The following is a 22,060-nucleotide window of genomic DNA, read 5'->3' on the forward strand; positions in this document are numbered from 1 at the left end:
GGGACCCGGCCAGGGAAGGGCGGCGGAGCGCGCGGCGCTAGAGCCGCGTCGCGGGCTGAGTCCGGCCCCCGCCCCCTGGCGGGCGGGGGGCGGGGCTCGGGCCGGTCCCGGGCCGCGAGCAGGAGCCGGCAGCGGGAAGCGGCCTCCGTCCGGGCCGCGCGGGGCGAGGCGAGGCGGGGCGGGGCCGGGCGCGACGGGAAGGGGAGGCCGCGCGAACCCGGAGCCGCGCCGCGCCAGCCGGGCTGCAGCCGCCGCGCATCGAGCGCCGCGATGGGGCTGGAGACCGAGAAGGCGGACGTCCAGCTCTTCCTGGACGACGAATCCTACAGCCGCCACAGCGGCGTCGACTACGCCGACCCCGAGAAGTTTGCGGACTCGGACCTCGACCGGGATCCCCACCGGCTCAACTCGCATCTCAAGGTGAAGCCCGGGGCGGGCCGTAACCTGGGCCTGAGGCTGGCCCAAGCCCCCGCCATGGCCTGGGGGTGCGGGTGCCCCGCTACCCCCGCGCTGACCCCAGCCTCCACCGTCGCCACTAGGCCAACCCCGCGGGGTTCGGGAGCCGGAATCCACCCGCCGCGGGGCCGCCTGCGTAGCCAGGGATTCTTAGCCAAATTCCTGTGCGCCCACGGTGACCCTAAGAGGAGGTGGGGCACCCCAGCCAAGTCCTTCCTTCCTGCTTCTCCCACCTCCAGCGCTCCTGGTTCCCGGGGCGGCAGATTGGGCAACAGTTCGGGATCCCTGAGTCTTGTCTCCGCAGGTGGGCTTCGAGGATGTGATCGCAGAGCCGGTGTCTACGCACTCCTTTGACAAAGTGTGGATCTGCAGTCATGCCCTCTTTGAAATCAGCAAATACGTGATCTACAAGTTCCTGACGGTGTTCCTTGCTATCCCCCTGGCCTTCGTTGCGGGAATTCTCTTTGCCACCCTCAGCTGTCTGCACATCTGGTGAGAAGGGGTACACTGGGGTGGACCCACTTTCTGAAACGTAGTAATGTTCTTTGCCACCTGCCTCTGCCCTCCCCTCTTCCAGACCGGCTTGCTGGGGGAAGAATGCCCGTTAACTCCCGACGCAGTAGCAAGAACCGGGAGGCCTTGAAAAGCAGTGTGCTTTCTTTAGAATCGTAGGTTGGGTTAGGAGTTTAAACAGAAGAAGGAAGGTCCCTCTGTCCTCCAGTGTGATTTTCCTTCAGATGCTGAGGCCCAGCTGACTGTGGAGGTGGAGACCTGGAGGCCATTCTTCCTGCTGTCTTGTAGGGCCATGTTATGACTTGTGCCTCTGGTTGTGGGCAGGGCTCTTATTTCTTTCATCACCTTTTCTTCAGTCACCACCTGTGCTTGGGGTAAAACAAAAATTATCTCTGAGCAGAATGCCGGTGAGATATTGTTGGATAGTCAGACCAGGTTAAGCAGTGCTATCGAGGGGCTGCTCCAGTCCTGCCACTGGCAAATGGCAAAGATGAGACCAGTGGAGATGGGAGGTGTGTGCAATTCAAGTGAGGGGTTCCCAGCACAAATGAATGAAAACTCAACTGCAGAATAATGCAATGAGAAGGACTCCAAATTACTTTTTCACCTGTAAGATATGAATGAGAGTCGCATCTAGTTAAAGAGAAAATAAATGTAGAAACCTACTGGACATTGATAGGATGTTTTCACTAACTTTATTCACACTCAAAATGCATCATAAAGCTTTGGAGAACATTTCTAAGCATTAAAAAAAATTTAAAGGAAAATGTTATAGTTTACCAAGAAGTTTTTTTTTTTTTTTTTAAAGATATCCACTTTATTCTGAGAGAAAGAACATTCAGATCATCCCCAGTATCGAAATAGTTGCCGAGCTTGTGTTTTAGGGCAGTCCTGATAAAATGTATAACCCCAGATGCCTCCATGTCTTTCTTAATCACTTTATATGGTATTGCCCCACCCTGACACATGCTGTGCTCATTGTTAGAAGTTATGAGATTATTCTCCATCCCCTTTACCATCTGAATCAATTTCTTAGGCAGTTAGCCAGCTAGCTAGTTCAACTAAGAAACTTGATTGAGTGCTTAGTTTGTGCTGGGCATGCACCCAGGAAGAATAAGATCTAGGGTCTGCCTTCAGCTTACTACTTACAACACATCAGGGCAGCTGGCTAGGTACAGAGCTGGATGCTGAGGGCTAGGTATAGAGCTGGATGCTGAGGAAAACTCAGTTAAATCTGTCAGGGAGCAAGGAGGCACAGGGAAAGCTTTGCAGAGAGAAAAGAATCTAAAGATGCTTTTAAAGGATACATAAAAATTCACCAAATAAGTAAAGGATAAACAATGAACATCGATTTAATTTGATCACTAAAGATTGTAAACAACTAAACTATGTTGAAAGTGCCAAAAGACTGCCAGAAGAATGAAAATCTTTTCCTTGATACATGAGCAGACCCACAAAGGCCAGATGTATAGTTAGCTCATATTCTGACATTAGCACATGGATTTTTTAAAAGATACCTAAGTCAGTACATAAAATTTTGGATTCCTCATTAACTAAAACCAGTCATCTAACCTCTATGGCAGTTTTCTCACTTTCAAGTGTGAAAAACAGAGTGACCACATAGCATGTTGTGAAATGTTGGCTATGAAGCTATTTGGAAATATAGAGTGCCATATTTATAGTCAACAAAGCTAGGCTTTCCTAAAGCACTTGTGGAAGAATTAAAAACAAAAAGGGTGTCATTTACTAAATGGTGGAAAGATATAAGTAAAACTACAATTAACCAAATGATGCTTCTCTCCCCCTGGCTTTCCTAAGAATTAGAGGCTTTTTTGTGTGTGTGTAGTGCTTCCAATGGTGAATCATCAAACCACTTCTTTTTCAGCCACATAAAATGTATTATTTAACTTGGGCTTGTTTTTCAAATTACATTCATGTGAGACGTTAATATTTAACCATTATATATTTGTCATCAGGCAGCTATGATTGCAAGTAGAAGAGTAACTTCAAAAAAAATGCTTAAAAGTTAGTTTATACCTTGATAAAAGAGATTTATCATTAATAGATTACATTCCCATGACACGATAAGACCAGATTAAGGAGAGGCCTTATAGAAGAACAAAGACATTTGAGTAAGCTTCCTTCTTTCTTTCTTTTTTTGGCAGGGGTTGGGGGTGTTTATTGTTTTACCAAGAAGTTGGTGACCAAAGCTATGAAAATACGCAATAATAGATCTTTGAACCACATTGCATCATCACAACGGATCTGATTTTAGATTCTGTAAACAAATAACAACAACAACAAAAACCCAGAACTCAGTCTGATGATGTTGAATCCTAGGCTAGAAGTACAGGGTATTAGGAACCAGTGAATTGGTTTGATTCCATACCCGGTCAGATTGAGATAGCCGCCGTTGGGCAACTGCAGATTATTGGGAATAAGTGGATCATACCAAAGAAATGTGGCTGGAGTTCCCTTACCCCTTGTTTCTCCTGGGATGCAATTCAAATAGATGGTCCAACTGATAGAAACACAGTAGTAGCAATCTCTTTTCTAGAAGATGCTTTTAATACAGCAAATTGCTATGACAGTGCAATCTACATGACACTATAGTTGATACAAATAAAAACCTATGTCCTTAGGGCTTTATTATCCAATGGAGGAATATGTAATCTTACAAATTATAAGATTTATTTAAGAAGTGTTTGGTTGGCCACACTGGGCCTCAACCAAGTTTTAGGTCACTCTAAATTGCCTGGAGTTTCAGAAGGGAAACTATTTGGGATGTTGAGAACACAATTTAAATTTGATGTCAGAGGATAATTGGAAAATCTGTGAGAGAATAAAGTGAGAGAACAACTTAAAGAAAATAAAATTAAAGAGTTCATCACATACTATGAACTGAAGTTCTCAAATGTGGTCAACCACACTATGCTGAACTGGAAAATGCACTTTTGTTCTGTGCTTACTTCTCTCTTAGGACATGGAAATCTAAGGAGTTATGGGAATAGAAAATTTCTTAGCCTAAGGAAGAGTGGAAAGTGCATTATATTCTGAGTGAAGCAGATTTGGTTAGGAAGCTTTCTGATCTAAACTTCAGTCTTGTAGTATGTCAATTTGAGATTGTTATGATTGTTATCATTATATATTCTGACTTCAAAATAGTTCTATTTATTATTCATTATAATGACGGCATCATAGGACAGTTCAATGGTGCATGATAAGTATTAATCCTGCTAGCTAGTCTGTACAATTTCCCATTCTTATTTTAATTTGTAGTGATTTGCCCAAGGCCACATATCAAGTGAGAAACATAATGGGATAAGAAGTCAAAAATTGTCATCATTCAGGTTTCTATTCAACTGTTTAGCTCTGAAACACCTAGTAATTAATTTTCTTAAAAAATTGCTTCCAGTCTCTAGCTCTTGGAACAAAACACAAGATAAATATAATTTGTGTAGACAGTCAATATGAATAATTCAGTATCCTAAAAATAGCTCAATCAATCAGACAGTTTGCCTGATCTTCCCTTCACTTTGGGCTAAGTATAACATACCTTTATTTAAGTCACATTTTAATAGCAAACCAAGAAAATCAAGCTTACTTCCTTGTGCCCACCCAGGTAATAATAAAAATTCCATTAAGGCCGCCAGCAATGCCTGAGAATTCATAAATAGTTTTGTGCTCAAAGGGGACTAATACAACAGACAACATTATTCACAGGATTACATAGAAAATTAACCAGCCTGAGTAATATGAGGATATGCAGTTATCTTAAGAAAAATAATTTCATACAGAAAATATATACAGAAAAAATAATTTCAGAATAGTCTAGTTTTTCTTGTCTAAGAGTTCTGACATAATTACAGGGCTCTTTTAACTATACCACACAGCCCTTTTCAGTGTATGTAATTACTATGAAAAATTAATAATATAAAGCATAACAGAATGCCAAATTCACTTCAGCTCAAACGCTTACTAAGGATCAAGGATGTCCTCATTTAACAAGCTTACATTCTAATAGGGAAGACAGAAATATAAGCATCTCTTTGTGATACCTTTTGGTAAATTTGAGGATTAAGAAGTTTGCTTTAGTACTTTAGAAGCACAAAAAAGGAGTATCCAGCCCAGCCTGGTCCAGTGGGGAGGAAAGTGGAATGAGGTGATAGGAAAAGCTACCAGGGAGTAGAAGCTCGGGGAAATATGGAGAGTTAAGCAGGTTAATATTTAGGGGCAGAGATCAGGTAGATAAATTTACTGTTTGGTTTATTTTTTGGTTTACTTTTTCAGATAGCATGCCACCAATAGAAAGAGTATTAGTGTTTATCATCTACCTGTGTGTTTATTTTTTTAAGCAACACCTTCTGTGCATCTTACCACTATGTGGATCACTGTTCATTTGTTTGTTTCAAATGTTCAACCAAATTTAGGTGAATTAGGCCATTATTATATCTTTTCATGCATGTGTGAGAGTCACTGGCCTTATTTGGTAACACTAATAATCCACACACATCTCTCTTCCTCCATTCCAGGATTATAATGCCTTTTGTAAAGACCTGCCTAATGGTCCTGCCTTCAGTGCAGACAATATGGAAGAGTGTGACAGATGTTGTCATTGCCCCATTGTGTACAAGCGTGGGACGCATCTTCTCTTCTGTCAGCTTACAACTGAGCCACGACTGAACACTTGGACCCCAGGTCTGGAGATTTAGATACTGTAATACTTCTTTGTTGTTATAACATAAAAGCACTACTGTTCTGTTCATTCCCCAACTGTTCTAATTAAGAAAACTATTAAGATTGGCAATCACACTTAGAAATGTTTACTGGCAGATCTTTTCAAATAATGCTTTTCTAATTAATAGCCAAGTATTTCATATCTAACTTTATAACCGGAATTGTACAGTAGGTTGGCAACACTTAATTTTAAAGGCAACACTTTATTTTGCTTTAGTACAAAAGTATGCCTATTATAATGATGAATTTATAAGGATCAAGGGACATTTCTCTCAAATGCTACAACAGTTTTGTGCACAACTGCTCATAAAAATATGGGATTTCTTATTTTTTTTTCCTCTGTAAGTAATACTTTTAAAATTACCTTTACAGATAAAGTCATGGGAATACTTAGAGATAAGATATACAGATATCCTAGAAATTGCAGTAACAAAAGCATACAGTGGTGATAGGGGCTATCAAGTATAAAAAACAAATGTGAAAATAGATTCATGAAAATGTATTCCTTTAAATAAGGTATTGTTAACCTACAAGCCTATTTAATGAGGTGTTTCATTTTACTGTATATTTTGTACTTAATGTAAATGTTGCTCTAATCAGATTGCTTTCAAGCACTTTTATTATATTTGTTATCTTGTCAAACTAATATATAGAATGAGAAAATATATCTCCTGTGAAGAACTTCATTGGTGAGATTGCACTGTCTTGATTATGTAAGCATATATATCTATTTTGGGAATAGAATGTAAAAGAATGATATACAAGGCTTTTCTTTCTACCTTTTTCAAGCAAAATCCTGAAATGTTTTATGGCTGATGTTTATCTGGCTGTGATCTTAAAATAAGCCAAATTTAATTGTAGTTCTTTCTCTCTTGTAGTTAGAAATGAAACCTATATTCTGCAATCCTATTAGTGTTTCACTTTACCTTCAAGTAATACGGGTGCTATTTAATAACATTTTATAATAAAGGCTATTTCTGACACTTAAATATGATTTCAACTACAGTGATTCATGGAGAGAAACTTACAGGAGAGTTGTCAACTTGTTGAGTCCCTGCTACTGAGTTGTCTAATACAGGTTTTGTTACACAGTGTAAAATTATTCTTATCATTTTTGACCTGTAGAGTCCTATTTCAATGTTATGAGTCACTGTTTTTTAAAAAAATCTCTATTCCAAAATGATAGGCATGTACAAAAGATATCTGTGATATAAGTGGTTACTTTAATTTACACATCTTAAAAGTGTGTAAATGCGGGCTGGCCCCGTGGCTTAACGGTTAAGTACGTGAGCTCTGCTATGGCGGCCCGGGTTCAGATCCCCGGTGCGCACCAACGCACCGCTTCTCCGGCCATGCTGAGGCCGCGTCCCACATGCAGCAACTAGAAGGATGTACAGCTATGACATACAACTATCTACTGGGGCTTTGGGGGAAAAAAAGGAGGAGGATTGGCAATAGATGTTAGCTCAGAGCCGGTCTTCCTCAGCAAAAAGAGGTGGATTAGCATGGATGTTAGCTCAGGGCTGATCTTCCTCACAAAAAAAAAAAAAAAGTGTGTAAATGCTCAAATTTCAGAATTACTATCAGAACCTGAATTAACATTCCTTTGAAGATCTTCATAGATGACAAATCTTATTTATCCAAGTTGCCAGGATGGGTGAATATAAAGGATGATAGAACTGGAATGCTATTGGGGACTAAAGCAAACTAATGATTAAATTATGAAACTCATTTCCTTTTGAAGGTAGCTACAAAAGAGACTTTTCAAAACTGCCTTAGGCCTTTGTAGCATCCTTAGAAAAGACTCAGGATTACTACCGGAGAGCACTACCACTCATTTGACTGTATAGATTTTATGTTAGTTAAAAAGGTCAATCAGTCTCATGACTTTATACTTATACCTTGTATTTAAAGTGTTTTTAAAATATATTTGGATATGTTGGTTGGCCAAAAGTATTTGATTAATAAAATACCTATTTGAATAAATCATGAGCTTCTATCTTTTCAAATAGATATTGGCAAGTTTTAAAGCCAAAATATATGCACACAGTCATATAACAAAACCTGTTAACTTTTAACAAGTGATACATATGATTTCCTTATTTCTGAATAGCATTGATTATTTTCAAAATGAATTTTTATTGAGATTTGCCATTAACCATTTTATTTAGAAGACCGAATTTTTGTACCAGGTGGACCTAGGTTTCATGTGCAAACATGTTGGTTCTTTTAGTTGGGGATGGGGGTGAGGTAGATGATGAGACTTTCCCAGTATCTGTAATAAACTTTCTAAAAACCCATAAACTGTGTTCATTGCTTTTATTACGTTAGATATCAATCTGATCAATAAAGAACCTCTTTAAACTAAGTTTTACTTTATTAAAAACTCATAATAAATGAAAATATATGTTATTGCTTATTCAGGAACGTTTTCGTGAAAAATGATGAGATTGGTAATTTAATTCTTTGTTTTCCCAGCACTTAAAGATGTTCCCTATAAATTTTTCTATCATTTGATGAATAGTACGGAATAGCTTGTTCGCAAACCCACCATACTTCATCATCTTCATGACATAAAGTCTCTTGCTAATCCTAAATAAAGTGGTATTTCTGTTTTCAATTTTTTTAATAAGAAAGTGAAACAATATAAATCACATGTACTTGGATATGGGTACCATGAAGCCAGACTAGAGTTCAAAATTATTTTTGGAAAGTGAGTATGTGAAGAGTAGTTGCTGATATTGGCATACATTTCCTTGTTGTCAGTTATCTTGAAAAATGACCAACCTCTAATAATAAAGCAGGTGTTTGGCTTTTTAAAATGTTCTTTATAGTTTCAAAGAACTTAAAAATTTCCATTTTTGAATAGTCATCCACATCTCGTTAATTTATTTAGATGCCTTTCTTGAGAAGTTGTTGGATGGTAGTGAAAAGAGCCCTGCCCTCCAGGTCAAGCGTCTGGATTCCAGTCTCAGCACTGCCATGACTGAGGTGTGTCACCTCCTACAAATAGTTTCATCTCAGGGTCTCAATTTTTATCTTTTTTTTTTTTTTAATAATTTTATTTATTTATTTATTTTCCCCCAAATCCCCAGTAGATAGTTGTATGTCATAGCTGCACATCCTTCTAGTTGCTGTATGTGGGACGCCGCCTCAGCATGGCCAGAGAAGCGGTGCATCGGTGCGCGCCCGGGATCAAACCCGGCCGCCAGCAGTGGAGCACGTGCACTTAACTGCTAAGCCACGGGGCCAGCCCCTCAGTTTTTATCTTTAATGAAAGGATTAGACTAAAGGATCTCTCAGGAGCTTCCCATCGCATTTTTTTCTGTGACTTCAGTAGGATAAAGACTTGGCTATGTATACGCAAACCAGTCTAGCTGTTTGACCAGGAATTTTTAAAAGTCATGAATTTTCTATCAATTGGAGGGCTGATGTGCTATAAATACAATAATTAATGCATTCGCTTTTCACTACTCGGTTGATTGTGAGACTGTGTATGTGGCTTTGATTCTTCATGACAAGTATTCCTAGATTTCTAACAATTCTGAATGTTTATTATTGTGACATTTTCTCCAAAAATAGTGTGTTACTCTATATTTTAAATTAATTAAAATGTATTTTAGTTGAAGGTTTTTCTACCAGAATCACTACTATACCACCATAATCATCACCATCCTCATCTTTTGCCTGGTTGGTTGCCACAGCCTCCTAACTGGCCTCACTCCCAGCCTTCACTGTGATCTTCTCCAGTCCATCTTCCCCTTCAAAAAAAAGTGATCCCATCAAGACTCCCATGTATGTAAGCAATAGTAAAACTATCGCTTGTATGTGATTGTCCTTGGAATAAAAATCCAGCTTCTTGAGCAATGTATACAAGGCTTTCACTATCTTCATATAAAATCTTGTGCAAACTCCTGTTATCACTTACCACATGGTAAAACCAACCATGTTAACTAACCATCTGGACTGCTAGTTAGGTCTTTGAGAACCAAAAACTTGAGTTCATCTTTGGTTACTGGGATTCTGAAATGGTGCCTAGCACTTAGCAAGGTCAGTCAGTATTTTCCGAATGAATGACTACGTGAACAAATAATTGAAGAAAACTTGGGATGATTGCACAGCTGGGGTGGGAATCACATTTTGACTTCATAATTTTCTTCGTTTGCAAGAAGGGTTTAAAAGGTACTGATTCTAATAAGATTTTCCTTCTCACCATTTTCTCACAAATCATTAAGTTGGGAAAACTAAAATGAGTGTAAAGCATATCAGGTGTATTTCATCCTTTGAGGTAATGCCTGTCTTGACTCTCAATTCTCTTATTGGAAACTTATTTTCACATTTTTAGGGGTAGGAAACACTAGCACTTAGAAACTCGTTAGGAAACATACTTTCTGGCATTTTAGAATGTTGCTATTTCTTTTACTATCCTATTTCCCATTTTGAAATTTATAATATTAAAAGATTGTTTTTATAGAGTTTTACATTTTAGAAAACACAGTCCCATACATTGTCTCATTTGAATCCCAGGACAAATTAAATAGCATTGTGGAGAAATCATGTAAGTAATGGCTCCGTTTCCTTAGCTTGCAACTTTGTCATTTTAGAATGTTTATTTAAGATAACAAGAGCTTAAAGAATTTTTACAAGGTTACACATTACTTTAAGAAACTAAAAAAAAAAAAAAGAGTATTAGGTAGTGCCGCAAGGAAAAAAATACCACCACTAATGCAATTTATCAGGATTTGGTATATTTCCTTCCTTCTAGGTGTATATATGTGTAGGGAGACAGGGCAGGAATTGAAGGAGGAGGAAGCAGGGGATTAGGATATGCTACATATTCAGGTTACATTTTTTAGGAATAAAAATAATTTGGGCTTCCATAATTTAATCATCCCAATTTCCTCTCCTTGTTCACTCTCAAATAGGAAAATGAGCAAAAGAAGGCCCCCTTTATTGTACTTTTTTTTTGTTTAATTTTTTCCCCCAAAGCCCCAGTAGATAGTTGTATGTCATAGCTGCATATCCTTCTAGTTGCTGTATGTGGGACACAGCCTCAGCATGGCAAGCAGCGCATCGGTGCGCGCCCGGGATCCGAACCCAGGCCGCCAGCAGCGAAGCGCCAGCACTCAACCGCCGGCCCCCCTTTGTAGTACTTTTAAATCATTTTTCTATCCACTCTTCAGCTTCTTTCTTCAGACTGTATCTGAACTGCCACCATTGGAACCTTACACCTTGACTCTTGTTTAAGTGAAAGATACCCTTGGGTGGGGTAACATTTCAATCTACTAGCAGTCATCCATTACTTCAGTGTGAGTGAACGATCTGAGAAGGGGACCCAAGCATGAGGGCCTTGAACTGAGCACCATATGAAAGCACCATACACTGATTAAAAGACACGCCACCAAAGAGAAAGTCAGCACAGAAAAGGGAAAACACAGGAGGCTCCAATTTCACATTCTTCACCCCTCACACCCCTGCCCCAAACCCCTAGTGAAGGAGACAATGGAAAATGAACAGGGGTGGAGGGAGTTGAAGTCAGCTAACGACTTTTCCTTTTTCCATAAAGGAAAGTTGCTTATGTCTCACTAAATGAAAAGGGCCCAGGGAGGAGGCATGAGGGCTCTGCTAGAATCATGTGCCCTAAAGACAGTGCAGAAGAGCAAAAGTCAAAATGAAAACTGAACTACAACTTGTGGCCATCTGTCTCTCTTCCACCTCACCTCTCTGTGCTGTTGACTACTGCAGTGTATCTGTGGCAAAGAAAGAAGACCACGCAGCAGTCAGAGAAATCAGAGGACACCACTTCAACAATGATCCAAAAATAGGACAGAGACACCTATCTGCCTGCACTTGGACGTGTTAGGTCACTCAGCTTGGCTGCACGGCTGGAGAAGTCATTTTGCCATTATAGGAAAAGGTAGGGGTGGGGAATGATGAGAGAAAGGAAGAGAGATGATTCAGAGTGGGAAACAGCACGTAACCAAGGTCAAATATTTCTCCCAGACATAAATGGATCAGGAAGATCGGAGCAACAGGTCATCTTTGGAGCATTCTTTTCTTTCCCTTCCTCCGAGTTACTTGTCATCGAGCACCTGCCAGTAACAAAAGGGGAGAGAAGGGCAGTGAGCAGGACCTGCTTCTCTAGCTGAGTGGCACACCAGTTCCAGCCAACTGCTGGCTCGGCTAACTGGGACAGCGAAACAAGGAGTCATTGGGAAAGTGGCAGGGATAAACACACCATTTCCCAGTGAGACAAGTAAGTGGCAAGGATTAACATGCTTCTTTTACCAAGGAGGAAACTGGTTGGAATCCTTCATGCATTTTATCAGTGGGAGAATTCTGATCTCTGGTACAAACGATAACATTTACATTGTTGAACATTCATTACCCGCTGGGCATTTATTTAATCTGAACCATAACCCTATGATGTGAGTTCTGTTATCATCTCTATTTTTTAGATGAGGAAACTGAGGCCCTGCAGGTGAGGAATTTCCCCAAAATCACACTGGGAGTCAGGATTTGAGCCAAGAGAATCTGATACCAGAGTCCAGGCTTTTAATCACTATAGAGATGATTTGCTATTTCTAGCATGTATGCATGGCTGTTCTAATAACTTATTCTCCTTTCTAGCCAAAATTTTCTTTTTCATTCATCATTCAGTCATGTCACCTTTCCTACTCTGAGAAGTACGTCTTTTTCCTTTCTCCTATCAAAGGAGTCAGTTCCAAGTCCCCAGTGGTGAGAGCTCCCCCCAAGCTGGTACCTGGGTACCCTGTACCCTCCTCACTCTGCCCCCTTCTAATCCCTGAGCCCTCTCCCAGCCCTATACCCTGCTTTTCTGGGCACACCCTTTCCTTCCCTTTATGATCTGTGCTCTAGGCCCTACACTCCAGCTTAGGCCAGACAAATATTTTTCAAGTGCCATTATTCCTATCTTTTGTAAATTTCATAAAATTTCACATCTTTAACAAAGACTTCCTTAATATGTATCAAAAGCACAATGATATTTCTCCTGGACATCTTAATACATAAAATATTAATAATTGCAGTAATAATGTCTATTTAGACCAAGCATATATTTTTCTAGACAGAGGCCATATTTTGTATCTTTATTTGGTTGGAAATTTCTTGTCAGTTTGTACACCTTTTAGTATATTATGAAATCTTATTCACAATTATTTTATCTTGTAAATCCCAGGGAAAACCATAAATAAATTTATTTTCCTCCTAGAGGATAATTTCTCATGATAAATTTTCAAAAGCAGAAAAACTGGATTGCAGTATACAAGCATATTAATGGCTTGGTTGTATATCGTCATACTGCTTTTCAATAGGTTTCTATAATTTGTAATTGCAATAGCAGTGTATGTGTGATTGTTTCTCTACACATTATCAGCATTTCTGTGTATATATGTGTATATCAGTAAAAAGTTATATATATGTAATTTTTACTAAGGCATTAAGTGGTATTATAGAACATTATAGTATTCTATTTCACACATACAAAAATTTAATAAACATTTTTCTATAGTGATAATGAGCATTGTGATCCCCATGCTCATTTTTTTCCCTAATTTTTCATTATATTCACATCTAATATAGTAATGCTGTCTGTGCTCTGCAATAATGGTTACATTGGCCCCCTACCATATGACACAGACTTTACATTTCCCAGGATTGGCAATGGCTAGCATAAGATTCATCCACTCTTCTCTTCCTTTCCTCTTTCTCATCTTCCCCACTGTCATCCAGTCCAGTGAACTAGTATTTTAGATGGTTTGAAGGGTGAAGGTTTACAGTGCTTTCCTGTGAGACAAAGAAAAACTAACTGAACCATGCAATATGATCTTGATATCTTTAGAACTTTGTCTTAAATGATCTAACAAAGTTTAATTTGAAACCTTGTAAACTACAATGCACCGAAATAAATCACCAAATGAACATATCTGCAATGGCAAATATTTTTTACATACATTTTCTCCCACAAAATTCTCTCTCAGCAGTAAACTAATTGATATCAAAATAGGGAGCAATATTTAAAATGAGAAGTCGTGAGACTGGAATATATAAAGAGAAACATAAGATGCAACCAGCCCTTCCCCTCCAGGCTAGATATGACCTTGCTGAGGCAGTCACTGGAATAGCACACATTATTTAGGGTTAGATAGTATAAACAAGATAAAAATCACCACAGATTCTCTAACATATTAGATCAATTTCATGGGATCCCTGTGCAGGGGCCATGCAGGGAGTAGAAGGGGTGTGGGACAGGCATGATCAAAGAAGTGGGAATAAAACATAAAAAATCATTTGTTATCATGTAGAAGAAAAAAGTAAGCAGTCAACTGAATTATTTATATACATCTTATTTAGAAGAGTGAAAGATCCTATGATGATTAAAAATTAGAAGTAGACCCCTGAAAAAGAGCCAGAGATGTTAGTATTATTTATTCTAGAGGTGATTAAAGGGCCACATGAAACATGAAAAATATTGTACAAAGAACAGTTTTATTAAAACTATTTTTCTGAGAGAGGAAGCCTGAGTGGAATTCTCTTAAGTGATAATTTCATTACTGTAGGCACACACAATAAGAATTGTGATCACAAATATATTCAAACAAGGGGAAATGGCAAAAAGAAGATTGCAAAATATTTTTCCTAGAAGAACTTTGGGAATGATGAGCAGTAATCTATCTGGGACAGAGCAAATGCAGGCAGGATCTGTGCTGCACGATGAACTAGGGATTCATTTAAAGATTTCCATAATTTTATGATTCTTAGAATTAAAGAAATATTCAGAATTGCAAAGGAAAACTCCCCCAGTCTTAAAATCTGCAATGAACTGTGCCCAGCATGAAATGCTTCATGGTGCAGGATAGGTTTGGGCTACTTTAAAGCAGTCCCTGGGCTGGCCCCGTGGCTTAGGGGTTAAGTGCGCGCACTCTGCTGCTGGCGGCCGGGGTTCGGATCCCGGGCGCGCACCAACGCACTGCTTCTCCAGCCATGCTGAGGCCACGTCCCACATACAGCAACTAGAAGGATGTGCAACTATGACATACAACTGTCTACTGGGACTTTGGGAGAAAAATAAATAAATAAAATTAAAAAAAAAATAAAGCAGTCCCTAAGGAACTACTCTGTCTTCTCATAAAGTTAACAGGCCAGTGCAGCCTCAACTCTTGCGATGGGCCAATACCTTTTGCATGTGGATAATGAGAGAGTTAATATAGCTCAGGTCCCTTCATAGCAAAAAAAAATCATCTTGGCTAGTGCCTAGTTTGTAATTTTTGATTTCACATTCCAAGAAGCCTTCAGTTTATAGAAAAGGAAAGAACTGCCAGTTCCCTGCAAGCAACTTGGCCAGCTTAGCTTGTAGGGTTCCCCTTTAAATGATGCTTCCTTCAATTTGCTTACAAATATTTCTTTAATAGTATGTTACTTCCTCTTGTGGAGTTGGGATTCCCTGTAAGTCATCCAGGCTTCAGTTCTACCGCTCTTCCCATGATGTAAAGGCTCTTTTATGCATGTATTTGTGGGGGGTTTTCTTCATTCGTGGTTCTTATATAGGAGAGTTGTATTGGCTGGCATAACTTCTGCCTTTTAAAATGCCTTCATAGAATGTGCAGTTTCAAGTTTCCCCTAGATCACTGCTTCTCAAAGTTTAATGTACGTATGAAAAATCTGGGGATCTTGTGAAAATGCAGATTTGGATTTGGTAAATCTGGAATTGGGCCTGAGATTCTGATTTCTAACAAGCTCCCAGGCAATGCTGATGCTGATGCTGCAGGTCCCTGGACCACACTTTTAGTAGCAAAGCCCTAGTAATTAGCTTGGGTAAGACACGGAGAGAGATGAAGATGAAGGAGCTGCAGAGAGAGAAAAGAAGAAACTGACAGAGAGATCATTTGTTTGGCCCTGTGAAAAGATTCTATGGTCCATCCCATAACTATAATTCCCCACACCTGTTTTAAAACATATCCACATTCCCTCTGATGTAACCTGAATTGATTGAAGGCAAAGCCAGCAGTGCAGAATTAAGCCCATGGTCTAGTACGTACAAAAGCTAAGGTTGCAATCACCGATTTTCTCTGGAATTAGTAAAAAAACAAACATCATATGATTATAACAAAGTACAATTCCCTATAAAGACCAAACCACTTAACGAATGGTCAATATGAACTTATACATACTTTTTAAAGAGTGAAATACTTTATGATTAAGCATCATTGCCTTGAAGGGAGTGGTTGTAGAGAGAAATTTCCCCCAGGTAACAGCAACTCCTGGTAAATAGTTTATTTACTAGGGAAAGAGCCAAAAGGAAAGAGAGTTTCCTTTGTTAAATAATGGAGCTCTGACTTAAAGCCAGATGGGTTGATTATAAAACAAAGGGCTTTTGTGGAGGACTGCTCCTAAATATTTACATTAACTTAAAAAAATATATATGGAAGTTTATATCTCCTTTTAAATTTTGGTAGCATTTAGGGGCTAATGTTATTTTCATTTTTTATCATTTCATTATAGTTAAAATGGAATTTTAAGATTATTTGTTAAAATAAAATATGTGATGTTCTAATATGCTGTTTAAACACTCTACTAGTATATTATAAAATGGCAAATATCTCATATATATTATATTACATTATATCATATCATATTATATTTTGTTGTCCTATTAGGTTTTCTGAGAGTTATTCATACTTTGGATAGATTTATGGAGTTTCCGTATTTCTAAAGTGTGCTCATAATTTTGTTTCACTTGAATAGGAGGAAATGTAGTCATTGTCCACATGTCTGAATATTCGACTTCTCTCAACTAGATGTAATGTAGTAATCTGGTTCACCACTTGACCTCAATTTTTCTGCAAATTGCTATGCCCAAGCCTTATGTTAAATATTTTCAGTCTTGGATTAGGTAAGACTGTAATTATTACTTTTATTATTAATATAAACCTACCTAGATGAAAAAATGAGCCAAATATTTATTTACCTCTCATTTCATGCTTTCTGAATGCATTATCCCTTGATTATATTAGCATTGGCTCTAAGTTTGGACTAAGACTTTCTCTATTTAAAGAATACTAGAACAATTATTTTGGTAGCACTACTATAATTCAGTTATTAAAATAGTCAAGGTAGGTAGATCATCCAATTTCATGGCAGTTACTCTGATTTCTTACATGTCATCACGATGAGATGATGTATTGGAATTTTGGAATTTTGCATGGACTTTAAGCACAAATAAAAAAGAACTCAATGCGATTTGTGTTTGCTTATCACAGCATTTTCTCAATATTTAAATTTACTTTTAAGCTGACAAATCAGACTGTTTTTATGATTTTGTTTTTAATGTAATTTGTGGAAGAAAATACCTCAAAGAAAAAAATTTTACAGATAAAAGAAAAAGTAAGGCTATAAGTTTCTACCTACCTTTAGAGACAAATTTTGCTACATGTTCAAAGAAAATCACAAGTTTCATCAGATTTAGTTCTTACCAGAACAGTAATAATTGTGATGACAATGATAACAAGATGATGGCCTAATTTTTTGAAAGTCAGATAAATTGTTAACTGCCTTGAAAATCACATTCTAATTTAAGGCAAGAGAATTTATCTTGTGACCTGTCTGGGTTCCTCTCTCCGAGGTCCTCTGTTAAGCATCATGTTTGAGAATTTTCATATAGAAGTTTGCAATTAATTTAAGATTAAGGGATTTTTTTTTTGTTACCAACTGTTTAATGGGAAGATTTTTAATACATTATATAAAGCTTTCTGAGAATGAAATAAAAAATGGCAAAAGGGTATATATATCTCAGAAATTAGATTAAAACATGGAAAACTGAAATCCAACACTAGTCCCCAATGACGAACACATTTGATGTAGATTTGGGTTCTTCATACCTTCCTGCATTCACATCCTTGCCATGGCCTCATCATTAATGGAATTTACTTTCCCAGCCCTTGGCTTTGGGCTGGGTCACATGACTTGCTTTGGCCAACAGAAATGGGCAGAAGTGACAGTGTGCCATTTCCGAGTCTAGGCTTCGAGGAGCCTTGCATACTTTTCCTTGTCCTCTTATGCAGCTGCTACTTCTTGGCTCATGAGAAAAACCTGCCCCAACTAGCTTGCTGGTCCAAGGAGGATGAGAGACATATGGAGCAGAGCCAGCATAGACTTGTAGTGAGAAGCAGAGCTGCCCTAGCCAGCCCAGCCTAGATCAGCTGAGCCCCAGCCACTCAACCCGTAGATCTGTGAGAATAAATGGTTGTTCCTCAGAGCCACTGAGTTTTGTAGCAGTTTATTTGTGCCAAATTATTGTAGCAATAATTGATTGATACACCCTAAAATTCAGTTTTAAAATCAGTGTTGGATATGTGATGACAAAAAAAGCGTCGGTTCACGTCATCTTTCACTTTTAATTAGCTATTGTGATAGCACTCACACATAGCCATAAAGCCTCATCTGCACTGATTTTACTTCAGTATAACTATGCTTTTACCAATTTTAGTTAGGACACAGAAAAGAATTGTACTTTTTTACACGAAGTTTGCTACTCAAAAGTTTTCCCAAGAATTAACCTTATTTCAATCATATTAAGTAACCAGTCAGATTGATCTGGTCTTGAATAATGAAAGATTTGATAAGAAAATTATAAAGTAAACTGACATAGTGAAAGCTAAAGGCCAGATGTAGTTTCCACTATCAACATTTTGAGTTAATTAGAAGGATAAAAGCCTTAAGGCTATCAATGAAATATAAATATTGGCAGAAGTTCTAAAATTATATCTTTGGAATTTGAATTTGAGGGTTTGCTGTAATTCAGAAATACCAGATAGATCCTAAGTGACGTTACTGGCAAAATCTCGACAGAATTTGGTTGAAGGGAGAAAGAAAACTGGTGAATGGTGACACTTTTGAAATGTTTGCTGATGTTCTGTTCTGGATGCCCAAGGAGCCTTACCCTACCCTACCCACCCCCATGCCCAGGGAATGATTATTACAGCAGAAAAGCAGAGATAAAGAGAGATAAGGTTTTTATTGATTTCAAAAGGCTTGGTCCTAGAGGAATTCAGGGCATAAAAAAAAATTATTGGGTGATATATGAGCAAGGCTTGAGGAAGCAGAAATTGGGAAAATGAGCAAAGTAATTTTTGATGCATGTGTGTCCTACCACAGGCCCAGATCAATTGGCGGATCTAAGAGCAAAGATACGTGTGCCTCCTGTTTCTGGGTAGTGCCCGTGGAGGTAGCAACTCCCTGGAGTCGCAGTTACTCTGCTCTCTAGACCACACTCACTGTGCGAGGCTCCATGACGCTGCATCCCGCCTGCCCACTCAGATGCGTTAGACTTGCACAGAGCCCCAAGAAAAGGACGGAAGTAGTAAAAAGTATCTCTAGCCCTAAGGATCATACTGAATGAGCATGAAGGACAGTGTAGCAGTTTCCTGAATGAATCAGCAACGGAGGACAGACAGGATGATGGATTTAGCAGCAGATCCAAGACGCACAGTAAGGAAGAGACTTTCCTCCACAGACCCACCCTGAGATTCCTTGGCAATTCATAAGCCCCTGGAATTTAGATGTAAGCCCAACAAAATGGAGGAAACTGGGAATTGACTGACATGAAGATTCTGCCACCTGAAGGAATGGGGATTTGTAAAAGAAATTAAGTTCAGTTATAGAAAAAGAGAAACTTACATCCCACAAGAGACTTCAATAGTAGACTTAATGTTTTCCACTTCAAAAAATCTGAAGCAAATAAGGCAAAACGATATTTTTTGATCAAGCTTGATGGTGGGTGTTCATTATTAGGTAAATGTCAATTATATTTTTCATTTTACAAATAAAGAAAGTGGAGCTGACTTAAAGAAACAGTATAAAAAGAATATTTTCTCAGCCATCTTGGACAGAAAGATTTTTTAAATGTAGAAATAGATGTTAATTTTTTTAAGAAAATAATTAGAAAAAAATCATTTAAAATACTCAGAATGGAAAGACCCAAACCGAGGGAGATTCCAGTGGGGCCTTCAAGCCAGAACAGGGATAGGGAGAAATCAGATGATGAGACAATTCTTCCTCTAGAAAGCCGTTTCTATGTATAAAATGAAAGTTATGGAAGGACAAATGGCAGGTATGGGAAGAAGACGTAAGGGACTTTGGCAGATGGGGATGAACAGGGGAAGGTAGTGAGGTCATGATGGTGAAAAACAGGGTAAATATTCAGCTGAACACAAAGATTGTGAAAATATTGACATTTATATACTTGCATGTAAATAGTTACGCTCTGAAATGCACCCCCTCCCCTCTCGCCCTTCTCCTAAGGGCCCCCAACCTCCCAGTGAGCCAGCAACTAGCCAGCAGGACTCTTAAGGCACAGCTGCAGAGCTGTGACCCAAGTCTGGAATGACTGCTGGGTGGCTCTGCCATACTGGTTATTACATTTTTTTTTTTGGTATCACACCAAGTGATAACCCCGTTTACAAACCAAGCTATACTCCCTTTTCTAAACTTATCAACAAAGGCACATTGGGGCAGTCTCAGGCTTCCAAGTGTTGGGAAATGTTGGAAAGATGCCTGCTTCTTAAAACCTTGATATCATTATAAGTGGTCAAACCTTAGATGCCTAATCCTAGCGTGGGAATTAGATGGAGCTGGCTGAGGGTATGAAGAGGACCTAGGGTGGTAGGGACAGGAAGCGGAGGCTGTGCCGGGGCTAAGGGGACTAGAGAAGATGAGAGAGAACACTAGGCAACCAGCCTCACAATCTTGCCATGAACAGGCCCTCACCAGACTACTTAAGAAGCTCATGTCCCATAAATAGAACAGGTGATCTAGTTATTTACCAACTTTAAAATGTTTCAATATCCCACAAAACTCCTCAAGAACAAATCATTTTGATGTATTTAAATTTCAGCTTCCTCATCTCTAAGATGGCTGGTTTGGATGATGTGTGTCCCTTTTAGCTCTATAATTTTGGTAACATATAATGCACGAGCTGACCGTTAAGGCTGCTGCTTAAAAAAAAAATACAGGGCAAATGAGTCGCCATTTACCTGTTTTTTAGTAAATGATTTCGAGAAAGTTATTAACTTGCCTCCAAGCCTAAAGTTGTCTGTGCGGATATCAAAGTTATCTGTGTATTTTTACATCACCTAGTCAATTCACATCTTGTACCTATGCTAACAATGTTCTTCATCTTTTCTTTATTTCTCGTAAAATTGGGGCCAATCCTCCCGTTCAGCTATTATAACCAGAATAAGATCTGCTTCTCTTTGGTGCCAGCTTCTCGTTGAGGTAGGTTAATGAAGAGTTGTGGTTTTTCCTCGCATTAGGAATTCATTCGGGCATTGACAACGCTTCACTGATCATTTTGATTCCGAGTGCTGCTGCTGATTCGGCTTCGACGTGGACTTCTCCAGCGAGGCTGCTTTCCCTCTTTGGAGTGCTAATTAAGCATTCACTCACAGGCCTCCCCAGACAGTCCATTCCTTGCTGGAATGCAGGACATGCTTTCTCCCTGTTCCTGTTGACTTTTTTTTTTCACAGTCAAGATTACTCATCAGCAGCTGAAGATTGAATAACAATAGATGGGAAATGGTTTCCACATTTTTCCATACAACAGAACCCCAACTGCTTTGCAGCCAACAATTACAAAGAAAGAATTAGATGAACAGCAATCTTCCAGCAATCAGTAGAGGTAGACTGGGTACTACCCAACAAATTGAACCTGACACCACCCTTTAATAGCATACCATGTTTGTTAACACACCATTTGTTCAAAGAATTTAGAAATGAAATTTGGCAGAAATAAAAATAAGAAAATCCAACTTTTGGAAGCTCTTTAGTATTCTAATGATGACTAGCCAGCATGATTCAAGTCATGCCAACATTTGTGACATTTTCTCTGCCGTATAATGAAACTGATCTTTTTTTCAAAAATTGCATTGCCTTTTTGCTATCAACAACAGCCTAATCTTGTATATTTTCATGTCTTCTCTCCAACTAGGTAATCCACTCTAAGGATTCCGTCCTCTATTTCACTTTCTCCTCCTCCTTTTGTGCCCCTGCTCCAATATACAGACTGCCAGTATTTTTAATGTAAATTGTGCCCCTTCAGGTATATTCCCAGCTGTTTTATTTCAAGTTATAATTTGACTTATGATTGCATACGGATCCTTAGGTAAAATGCCCTTTCCATTTTTGTATAGTAAATTTCCTGACATTATAACCAAAATGTAAAATGATTGCTTATTATTTAATTCGTCTTGTGCTGCTTTATAATAGAGTGAAGAAAGAAGCCCCAAATTGAGGAACAGATATAATATTTTAATTGCTAACCATTTTTTTTTAATTCTAA

At 38.8% G+C, this 22,060-nt stretch overlaps 1 protein-coding gene across 3 annotated transcripts; it reads left to right on the plus strand.

Annotated features, from left to right (window-relative positions):
* The first annotated feature begins 111 nt into the window (after positions 1-111).
* On the plus strand, positions 112-21,700 carry CAV2 (caveolin 2). Of its 3 annotated transcripts, none has more exons than XM_058528755.1 (4): positions 112-420; positions 761-948; positions 5,502-5,667; positions 21,036-21,700. In XM_058528755.1, the coding sequence occupies exons 1-3, from the start codon at positions 271-273 to the stop codon at positions 5,650-5,652; spliced, it is 489 nt and encodes a 162-aa protein (XP_058384738.1). In that variant the 5' UTR covers positions 112-270; the 3' UTR covers positions 5,653-5,667; positions 21,036-21,700. The 3 variants fall into 3 exon arrangements, with proteins under 3 accessions (XP_058384738.1, XP_058384748.1, XP_058384729.1); XM_058528765.1 differs by lacking the exon at positions 21,036-21,700 and adding an exon at positions 18,880-18,898; XM_058528746.1 differs by lacking the exon at positions 21,036-21,700 and having other exon boundaries at positions 115-420; positions 5,502-7,007.
* The last annotated feature ends 360 nt before the right edge of the window (positions 21,701-22,060 follow it).

Source organism: Diceros bicornis, chromosome 3, assembly GCF_020826845.1.
Source record: "Diceros bicornis minor isolate mBicDic1 chromosome 3, mDicBic1.mat.cur, whole genome shotgun sequence".
NCBI classification, from domain to species: domain Eukaryota; kingdom Metazoa; phylum Chordata; class Mammalia; order Perissodactyla; family Rhinocerotidae; genus Diceros; species Diceros bicornis.